Source organism: Harpia harpyja, chromosome 9 (assembly GCF_026419915.1).
Source record: "Harpia harpyja isolate bHarHar1 chromosome 9, bHarHar1 primary haplotype, whole genome shotgun sequence".
Taxonomy (NCBI): Eukaryota; Metazoa; Chordata; class Aves; order Accipitriformes; family Accipitridae; genus Harpia; species Harpia harpyja.
The window spans coordinates 22,853,913-22,864,776 of NC_068948.1; the positions used below are offsets into that span (position 1 = coordinate 22,853,913).

Here is a 10,864-nt window from a genome sequence, read left to right on the forward strand (position 1 = left end):
CGAGGTCTGGCGTGCCCCTCCACTGTGGAAGTGCAGCCAGAGAGTGACCGAGGGGAAGAAACAATTGGGAAGGAGAAAAAAGCTTCATGTCTGGGACTTGGATCAATGCAAACAGCATAAATAATGGCTGAGACACCTTCCTCCTGCTGGCTCTTCCACTGTGAGGGAATTACACACTGCCTGCAAAATGTCTTTCTTGAGCTGGTATGGAGCCAACCTCAGAGCACACGCTTGGCCAGAGCAAATTCATTAGCACAGGGGAAATGGTTGCAAGCCCTTTTGTTTGGGCTGTGTCACTTTTCATCACAGAAAGTAGTTCTGCAACTAGTATTTTAAGGTTTCTGCTGTCTCAGCAGCCTGTGGCACCACTTCAAGCTTCACTGGGAAAACAGCTGGAGCCGCTGTTCCCATGGAAGTTCCTTCAGGTTATGGTGTTCTCGAGGGCTGAGCACCCCAACTTGGCCTTTCCTTGTCCGTCCTGTGCTCCAGTGCCAACCATCCTGGGGACCTCTGCTTTCCTGTCCACGTTAATCATGAAGACTGATGTTTAAAGGCCATATTCCTTGCACTTACCTCCCTGTGAGGCCATGTATCCACCTGGTTTCAACCTTGCATAGAGGCTGTGTGATGTGTCTGTAATGCACATCACAGCCGCAGTACTTCAGGTGCTTTTTCTAAAGAGCCTTCACACCCTCCTGCAAGGATGAACTGGGAGAGCCTTGTACATACCGCCAACAGCTCCCCAGGAGATCACTACACTGGTATTTAGCAAGTTTTCCATTTTCGGTGAAGACCCAAATCAACATCTCATTGTTCCCAGGAAGCTGTTCCTATCACTTCAGGGGAAGTGACTTCTAGTCAGGTTGATCTTAGGCACTTTGCAGCCATTAGACCCTATTGGGTCTTTACCAGCGCTAATTCTCCCCGGAGCTGGTTTGGCAGGACCGAGATGCCAGCCTAGGTGATGCCAACCAGCCTGGCCAGAGTGGTCTGGCCACTGCTACCCTCACCACCCAGCCCTGTCCCCATGCAGGGAACAGCATGTGCTGGAGCTGCCTCCTTGGGAACAAGGAGAAGGTCAGAGGGAGAAAGTCCCGTGTAAGCTGTGGAATGAGTGGTGGAGAACTTGAAGAGGAGCTGAAGCAGGTAAGGAGCAGCTTTAGGCTGGGCGATTTGGCAGCGCATGGGAACTGCTAGCCACTGCGTGACCTCTGCCATGACTTCGCAGGATGCAACCGACTGATGGCAAGGCTCGGCTGAGCTGACTGTCTGGGGGGAGGTCCAGCTGTCCCTGCCCTGGCTGCTCCATCACCTGAGCAGCAGCAGCTCAGCTCCCCTTGCTTCTAGATGAACTTATGGAAGTAAGTCCAAGTGAGGACCCACCCACCCTCCTTGCAGGCTTACAAACCATGGGAGTTCAGCAGCTGCTAGGTGGACAGCTGACCTGCTGAGGTACCCAGGCTCAAAGGCAGAGGTGGGGTGAGCAGCTGGGGGAGGAACGACTGCTGCTCCCAAATGCCATGCTGTGCCCTGCCACTGGACACAGGGATGCCAGAGCTGCTGCTCTTGCCACATGCAAGCTTAAAACCAGGCAGAAATCCCCTTCCCAGTCTTGATTTCCCAGTATCAAAAGCATGTCAGCACCCACAACTCCCCTTCAGAGCTGCCCCGACATGGGTACCCCCCTTTGCTCCACCACCAGGTCCTGACAAGAGCCATGTACAGGTAGGGGATGAGTCCCATGGGGCCTGGCCTGCTCACCTCTTCACAGAATGTTCTTCCTTTGCAAAGCCTCCAAGTCTGCATACAAGGATGGGGCTGTGGATGGCACCTCCCGCAAGGCAATGCAGACAGCCTTGCTCTGGGAATTTTGCACCTCATTTTTGCAGCCGGGCAATGGAGTCAGCGAAGGGTTAAAGTCCCCCCCTGCCCCGAGCAACAACTTTTCAAAGGAGGAACATTGGATCTCCGAAAGAGCATAACTCCCTCTGATCTGCTCAAAGGAGGGCTAATATCCCCCTCCGCCCTCACCCCCAGCCTGCCACTGCTAGACACTGGTAGACCCTCACTGGGGTGAGGCTGAAACCAGCCCAGAAGATGACAACCTCTTCCCTCTCCTGTGTTTTAAAAAGCAGGCGGCTAGGATGCAGATGGTGCAATATGTTGTGCGTTGGCAGGGAGAGAGCCTGCCCAAGCCACATGCGTGCCCCCAGCACATCCCTCGCAGTGTGGGTAGTGCCAGCACCACAGCCGAGGCACCTGTGAAATAACCCCTGTGGGTTATTTAGGGAGCCTGGCCCCTAACAGATGACCACGGAGGTGGGTATCTAGCTGGAAAGCCTGGCATTGCCACCCAGGCAGCGCTGCAGCCAGCTCTGCCCATGTCTGGGATCTGGGTGGCAGCGCCTGCACCCAGCCTCATGCGTCCAATCCCATCCCAGAGCTGCCATCCCAGCCTGTTCCCAGGGATCGTTACCAGGAGCTCGTGTGTTTGGTTGCAAACAGAGCAGGAGCGGGAGCCAGGCACTCGTGTTTGTGTGCCTGCGGTTGCTCAGGCAACTTGGGGCCAGCCAGAGGCTGCCAAAACCACCAATGGCCAGGGCTGAGCCCATGGCACGGCTGCCCTGGGGCGGCATGGCCAGCCGAGCCTCCCACCATCCGGCTGGGTGAGCGGGCAAAGGGGCTCTCACTGCTTGGTCCCGCTGAACACAACCAGACTGGGGGCATCAGTGTGGATGGGGTTTTATTGCAGCGCGGGTCTGCAGCATCCTTTGGTTTGGGCTTCACAAAGGCAGCAGGAGGCCATGGGGGTTCAGGTCAGAGACCTTTGCCGATGGCCAGGCAACACCAAGCTCTCCCGGGGTGCATCCCAGGGCTGGGCCAGGAGCATCCTGGCAGCACCGGCACTAACAGCACCGCAGGGTCTGAGCCTCCTGCGGTGCTGGGCAAGCAGCAAAGCTGGGCAGCCCCGTGGCAAGGGCACTGTTGGGGAAGGAAGGAGGTGGCTGCAGTGTAACTGGTGCAGGGTTAAGGCAAGTCCCCGGGAGGGCTGCAGGGAAGACAGGCTGCAGTCCCCAGTGGGACTGGCAGGGAGGGTGCCCTGAAATCTGGGGCTGAGGTAGGGAAGGTCTGGGTGCCAGCTGGCCAGGGGAGCCCTGAGGAGCAGTGCTGTTAGTACGGCAAGTGCTGCTGGCGGCAGGGGGCTGGGGGAGACAGCACGGTGCAGGGGGGGGAAGTGGACAGGAAGGGCTGGGGGGGGTCACAGCACAGAGAGGGGGACAGACGTAGTGCTGGGGCAGAGCACGCGGCCCGGCGACTTTCCCAATCACATCAGCGCTGGGTGGCCGACATCCTGCCAGCCTGGGGCTGGCCCCAGCGCAGCCTCCCTGGCCCCACATCATGCGGGCATGTCCCAAGGCTGACGTGAGTGCTGGCCCCATGGCCGACGCGCAGGGACCGGGGTGGTGCGTGCCATGGGCACCCATCCCTACTTTTTCACTTTGGCGTCGTAGGTGCCCGCGTTCTTGTAGGCACTGACGTAGCCACTGGTGTCCACGATGTTCTCCCGCCCGCTCTTGCCCTTGCCCTTGCCGCTCTCGTCAAAGCGCTCCTTGTGGGAGCCCGTGTACTTGGAGGTGTCCGTCAGCCTCTCCACGGCCCCCACCATCTTGGCTTTCTGCAGTGGGGAGATGGGACACGGGAGTCAAGAATATGCCCCATCCCCTTCATCCCTTGCCCCATGCAAGCCCCTGACACCCCCTGAAGACCCTGCTGTGCTCCCCGTGCCCACCAGATCTATGTAACTCCCAGATCCCCCCAGCCCACCCAGGGCCATGGGGTCCCCAGGAAAGCATTTGTACTGTGGGCAGAGCTCCGTCTTCCCCTCCTGAGCATCCCTCCTGCTCCCGGTGGCCAAGGGGTTCTTCACTCACCGTGACACCCACGTTAATGGGCTCCTTCCCTGCCACCAGCTGGCAGATGGCTTCATATGCCTCCTCTTTGCTCTTGTCCTTAAATCTCTTGGGGGCCAGCTCCTCCAGCGCCTTCTTGAACTCCTCGTAGCTGATGACGCGGGCCGTCTTCCCTCTGCAAGCACAAAACCCAGGCTGCCATCAGCATGTCTTCAGGTTGCGCCTCCAAATGGGGCTGCAGCAGGATGAGGTGCATCAGGGAGACCCTGGCTTTGTCCTCCACCAGCCTCGGGCCCCTCACCCACCTCCAAAATGCAGCTACAGCAAGGGAAATCCCAGCCGAATGGGTCGGGCTGGACACAGCCGGTGCTGAGCTCCAGGAGCTTTTCAGCCACATGCTGTTAAAGTCCCTGGTGCCAAAAACCTCACCCCTGCATGGAAGTGCCCTGGGACTTGGGCGCTGGTGGCAGGAGGGGACACACATCCATTCCCACTGCTCCCAGCCTGCCTGGGATGCCCGGCGCCCTCTCTCCCCTGGCAGGCATCTGTCCTTCTCTGGTCAAATTTGGAAGGACATGCACTAAGCATCTCTCCCATGAGCGCCCGGTCCTCGTCTCCAGGGCAGCACACCAACCCACCCTTCCACATGCCAAAAACCTCCCAGTGCTCAGACCCTCCTGGCCCCACCAGGGAACAAGGGCATGCCTGGACAGAGGGCATGGAGGGAGCAGGTTCTCCACCCATCCTTGCTCCTGCACCCTGGTGTGGAACATTGGGTGTCACCGTGTCCTCAGGGACCCCAAAAGCAGCCCCAGGTGCCTTTAGCTCTTCAGCTGCCCCTGTGACCTCCAAGGACCAGAGTCCTCCCCAAGCTCAGGTGTGGGCTCGCCAGGCCCAGGGATGGGCCATGCCACATGTCACGCGGGACACCCCTGAGCACCCTCCTCTGCTCCCTGTGGCACCTTCTTGCTAGATGGGAACCTGGCAGAATCGGCCAGGCCCACCCCAACGCCTGGGAGCAGGAGCAGAGGCACAGCCTCTGCACCAAAATCTGAGCCTTCCAACCCCCCAAATTTGGATTAATTTATTATTAGGTCTTGCAAAAGCAGCCACACAAACTCCCTGAAGGCAGCACCCACTGCTCCATGCCAAGTGCAACATGGGAATGGAACAGAGCCGGGGTATGACACCCCCCTGGGGACCACTGCACCCAGGCACCGCCACCCTGCCCGCACTGCAAGGGCATCCCCACCCTCTGGGCGACTGGAGGCCCTGAAAAACCAAGTCACTTACTTCACCTTGGAGAAGACAATGTCCACGTCGGTGCTGGTGACGCTTTTGCCGTCAGTGACTTTGCAGTCTTTGCACAGCTTGGCCCAGTTCTTCCCATTCATTTCTTGTCCCGTAGCCTTGGTGTCGCCGTAGATGGCGAATTTGCGGAAGCTCTCTTCCAGGGACGCCATCTGAGTGCTCCCGGCCATGGGGCTGCAGGACAGGGGGGCAGAGAGGCCCGTTACTGCCCAGGCTCTGGCTGGCTGTGCCGGCAAGGGTCAGTTGGCTCAGCTCACAGGTCCGCGAGGGCAGGAGGAGGAGGGCTGGCGAGGGCGGAGGGATTGCAGCGTGGGCTGAAGGGCTGGCGGCAGCCTTGGACAAGCCCCGAGGCCAACAGCTGGGATGCGTCTTGGGGGATGGAGGGTCCCGACTGAGAGCTGTCAGCGGCACGGCTGTCGGCTCCAGGGGATGGTGAGGAGTGAGGCATCAGCCTGTCCCCTCGGGAGCACTCTCCAGGAATGACGCAATGCGGCTGCCTTCCTCCTGCTCGTAGATCATGAGAAACGGCACCGCTACCTGCCTCCGGCCCCACCTCTCCCCTGCCCGCTGGCTCTGCCAATGGCCACATCCCCCTGTGTGGAGCTGGCAGCACCCCAGCTCTGCAACCTGCCCCCCGCCCCCAGGGCTGGACCAAACACGGTGACCCGCAGGCAGCGGTGCTGGGGTGCCGAGTCGCACAGCGCCGTGGCCGCTGCTCCATCCCGGCTCCCCTCCTGTCGTCGCCTCGCCAGCCTCGCCCTGCCGGCTCAGCATCCCTCGCCACGCGCCAACCGTGCGCCCGCAGCATCTCAGCCAGGAGCGGGCGCAGCGGTACCCGGGTGTGACTCCAGCACCCCGAGGTGCAGAGCGGGTACATCGCCCCGTGCCCGGGCGGGGGGCGGCACGGGCCCCCCCGGGGCCTTGGCGAGAGCCGGAGAGCGGGCACGAAGGAGCAGCCGGCTCGGTTCCTGCGCCGCCGGCCCTTGCGCTGCCTGGCAACCGTCGCTGCGGAGGAGCGGCGTTGCCTGGCGACCGTCGCTAGGGAGGAGCGGCGGGGCGGGGCGGCGAAGCCGCCGGTCCCCGCCCGCCTCCGGGCTCCCGCGGCTCACTCGCCGCCCCGGGGCCCCGCACCGCACGGCCCCGCAGCAGGGAGCCGGGACCCTCCCCGCCCGGGGCGGGGGGGGGGGGGTGTGGGGGGGTGTCACCGCCGGCGGCTGGGGGATGCCGGGGAAGCGGAGGCCCCCGCCCGCGCACCGGCCCCCGGCAGCGGTCGGAGGCCGGGGATCCGGGGGGTCCCGCTGCCGCCGCGCCCCCGGGCGGGGGGGGGGGGGTCCCGGCACCGCCGCGGCCGTCCTTACTCACCTCCCGGCGCCGAGCTCTGAGGCGGGGGGGGCGGCCGCCGCCGCCTGTTTAAGGCGCCGCCATGGCGACGGGAGGGGCTGCGGGCCGCGCCCGCATGGGGCTCCGGGCCGCCCCCTCCCGCCTCCCCCGGGCCGCGGCACAGCCGGGGAGCGCCCTCGGGGCGGGGAGACGGAGCCCGGGCGGCCGTCCCGGACCGCCTCTGGGACGCCCTCCGCCACCCCACAAGGTCCCTCCATCACCCCATGAGGTCCCACCAGCACCCAGCAAGGACCGATCACCACCCCACAAGGTCTTTCCTCCACCCCACAAGGCCCCTCCCTCACCCCACGAGGTTCCTCCACCACCCTGCCACCGCAGTCTCCCCCCTGGCAGTTCCCCTGTGCTCCGTCGTGTTCCCTGCCCCACACACCCAGCATGCCCCTCCATAGAGGAGCCGGCCCCACTTGGTGGGTGACATCATGGACCAAAGGCACTGCTCAGGCTGCGGGGGCAAATGCCAACCATCCTGGTGTGCCAGGCACAGCGGTGAGTGCCTGTCCCCTCTGCACGGCCCGGTGGGACACCCCTAGAGCAACCCTGGGGACAGCCAGCTGCGTGCCAGTGCTGCCCATTGCTGCCCTCACCCAGAGCCCGACCACACGTGGGGCTCCTGGCAGGTGCTGCGGGCTGAAGCAGCACCCAAATATTGTGGTTGCCATGGAGTCCCCACACACCACACCACTTACTCACCGCCCCACCTCAGCTGTTTGCCCACAGCCTGTTCCGACCTCTGCACTCCCCTGGCACTCCCCGCCCTCACTCCAGCAGGCATAGGCTGTTGTGCACGGCCAGCCGCAGCATCACCAAGGAGTTGTTCACACCGAGGGGCTGCAGCGTGCGGTTTGCTGCTGCCATGCAGGGTCCCACAGGTAAATCAGCAGCTTGGGGAGCTGGGCAGCCTTTGGCACCCTGCAGCCTCCGTCTGCCCTGGTCCCTGTGCAGAGGAGCTGCAGGGCAAGGACGGACACGGGCATCCCCATGGCTGAGCTGCCCCAGGGGTATCCCAGTTCTGCTCTTGCACCCAGAGCCCTTTGCTTTGGGGTACAGCCCCAGTGACAACCTCCCCGCTCTTGGCTGAGGGGCACGTGTTCTCTGCTGGGACCTTGTTGACTGGACAAAGCCCTGAGCAACTTGCTCATACTGATCCTGGCTTGGAGCGGGGTTCGGAGACCTCCAGAGGTGACCGCCAGCCAACTCTGCAAGGCCGTGATTTGTGATCACTAACTTTACCTCCTGCCTCAGAGGTGAGTGCCAGGGCCGGTGTCAGAGGACGCCGGCATGCCACAGCACCTGCCTGCTTTAGGTAGCTCCAGATGCTCAAGGCCACATGAAGGACCCCACTTTCTCATGGCCCCCAACCAGCCTTGTGACCCCTCCGTCGGCAGGAGCTGCTGTTTCACAGGCCAGCCAGAGACAGGGTGAGAACCCATGGCTGCCAGGTGGCAAGGACATCCCGGAGGGGACAGGCAAGGGTGGGCAGGTCAGGTGTGGAGGCTCATCTAGTAGGGCTGGACCAGCCTGATGCCAGAGTCCAGGCAGACCTCACCCACGAGTGTCTCTCCTCTGTCCAGCTTGTACTGGTAGAGCTCAGACATGGCCAGAGAGCCTGGGCGCTGCACAGAGGTGGCACCAGGAGGACGCTGTCCTGAACATGCATGCATCCCGCTCTTCAGAAACTACAAAAGCAGGTCCCAAAGTGCGGAGGCTCAGAGGTTACACCAGCTAGCTGTGAAGTGGGAAGTTAAACCAGCCTCCACCCAGGCCAGCAAGGACCTAGGGCTGTCATCCCACCCCTCAGAAAGTCGGGAAGAGCTGCTCGCCTGCTCTCTGCTTTAAGGAGAGAGCAATAACTGGGGCTGCCATATCAAGGAGGGTGGTTAAGTCTTGCTGAAGGTACAGCCTTGTCCTTAGCTTGCCCTGCAACTCCCCACTAGAAGCAGATGTCTTTGGCTTTGTTTCCAGTCAACAGCTCCAGAGATGAGCCCAGGTAATGGCAGCTGGAACATCCAGCCCGCAGCAGCTCTGGCAGGGCTTGGCAGCAGCAGGCAGTGCAAGAGCCCAGATGCACCGAGCTGGCAGCAGGCAGGAGCTGAACGAGAGCTGGGTACGTCAGCAGCTCTTCTGCCAGAGCTCCAGCCGGCCCCAGGGGCTGCAGAGCCCAAAAAGCCAAGAGGTGGCACATGGGGAGAGCGGGGCGAGCGGGGGGCACCAAGCCAGGGCTGGCGAGTTGCCCCACGGGGTCGGGCTGAGCAGGTCAGGTTTCGGTTCCTAAGGGCTGGGGTTTGTTGTGCATTTGTTGTCACCATGACAGCCCTGTTGGGATGGAGCACAGTCCTTGGCTGGCTCCTGTTGTTCCTCATGCAGCCCGGAAAAGGAAGCCTGGGAGGAGGCTGTGACTTGGTCCGGAGCCTGGAGTGCGAGGAGGAGGTTGCACAGGTCCTGTGATGTGGTGGAGGAGCATGGACACGGCTTAGTGCTCAGCTCCCCAGGGTCCTTTCCCTTCTTGCATTTCCAATAAAGGTCAGGATGTTGCCAGGCTGTCTCCTACTCTCGGGAACTTAATGAGCCGCATAACTCCAGAGCTTACCCGAGGCACACCGAGGCTCACAGCTCAGTGTCACCAAGACACGGGTTCTGATGCTGGGCTTGTCCCTGCTAGGACCATGTCTATCTCCCCATCTTCACGCAGAGTCCTGGAGTGCTGCAATAGCTCCAGGGTGCAGCTCAGAGCTTGCACGAGAGCACAAGCACAACCTTGGAGCACCCTCTCTGCTCACCCTCCATCCTCTTTGCCTCTTGCCTCCCTGGAGGCTGGGCACCGCAGGCTCCCCAGAGTCATCTTGTTTCAGGAATGAGTCGCTGGCTCCACCGCATCTGGGGTGGGATGAGGTTATGCGGGAACACTGCTTCTCTAGCACAAGTTGCTACAAAACAGAGGGAAGTGTTTCGGAGGTTGTGCAATATGTATATGGTAACCTCGGCAACAGCATGTCCACAAGGCATTAACGGAGGCTTAGCTGTGGCTGATGGGCGGCGCGATCGTGGCGTGCGTGTGTGCATGCCAGGTGTGCCAGCAGCACGCAGAACCGAGGGGTCATCTGCTGCTCGAGCTGGGGTCCCGGCTGTGATGCACGGCACCGGGCAGAGAGGAGGGGGGGAAAAAGCTCCGTCCTCTGGCAGGAGCTTCCTTTGCCCCCACCATGCTCTCAGGATGTGTCAAAAGCAGCGCCCAGGAACAGACTCACCAAAAGTCATTTCCCCAAGGAAGGTCCCCTTGACTTCAAAGAGAAAACTAAGAAATTTGAGTCAGGCCCAAAGATGAAAGCAAGCAGGGCGTACGTCCCACGCCAAGGCGGAGAGGCTTACAGTAGGCACTGCAAGGCCTGGCACAGCTGCTGGTGAGTGGCCAGGGACTGTGATTTATGATTTTAGAGGACTCTGGAAAGCTGTCACCATCCTGCAAATGCTTTGCTTGTTCCTAATAAAAAGCCACAGCGTCTCGTCGTGGAAACAGCCAGCCCAGGGCACTGCCTACTGCTGATGGGACAGTTCGTGCCCTGGCAAAAACCTTTTATTTAGTGCTGGAGAAGGTGCCCGGTGATGCCAGACCTCAATGTTTCTGCAGCGATGGGGAGCTGAAGGTATCAGGACTTCTGCTGTCGCCTTAACCGAGCTCCCTGATGGTCTTCGGCTGTAGCAAGGGCTTAGCTCACGGTCATTGCAGTCCTCTGGTATCACGGCCAGGACTGCTCTGCCCACACACTAGCCTCTGCAGCAGTACCCTAATGGGACTCCTTCCTTCCGCTTGCTGCCACAGGTCTGCTATGGACCTTCCTCATCCAGGGCAGCAGCCTCACCAGGGCAGAAGAAATGCCCTCAGCACCTGAACCCACAGGGTATCAGCATTAGGGTCCCAAAAGGACAGAAATGAGGTGGGGAAGGAGAGAGCCCAGGCTGTGCCTGCCCCTGCTGTGACCATCCTGGAAGGTACCAGCTGCCTGCTGTGGAAAACTTCCACAACTTTGTGGGATACCACACACAGCATCCAAAGCCAGGGTCCCAAGGGCACATGCATATTGCAAAGCGGCATCTGCAAAAGGCCCTCCTGGCATGAAGCAGCTCAGCTGAGATGCTGGACTGCACTTGTGAAGGTTCATTCTTGCTGGGAACTGACCTGAGGCAGAGAGCAGTTCTCCCAGGGGTTAAAACCATCTCAGGCTCACCATTTTCATTCCTGGGTG

The 10,864-nt window shown here is 61.2% G+C and overlaps 1 protein-coding gene across 1 annotated transcript; it reads right to left on the reverse strand.

Annotated features, from left to right (window-relative positions):
• Window positions 1-2,726: 2,726 nt before the first annotated feature.
• TPPP3 (tubulin polymerization promoting protein family member 3) lies at window positions 2,727-6,703 on the reverse strand. The gene is made up of 4 exons (XM_052797753.1): window positions 6,585-6,703; window positions 5,205-5,396; window positions 3,933-4,086; window positions 2,727-3,676 (listed from the first exon to the last, which is right to left on the reverse strand). Exons 2-4 carry the CDS (start codon window positions 5,390-5,392, stop codon window positions 3,488-3,490), a joined length of 531 nt encoding a protein of 176 aa, XP_052653713.1. The 5' UTR covers window positions 5,393-5,396; window positions 6,585-6,703; the 3' UTR covers window positions 2,727-3,487.
• Window positions 6,704-10,864: the final 4,161 nt, after the last annotated feature.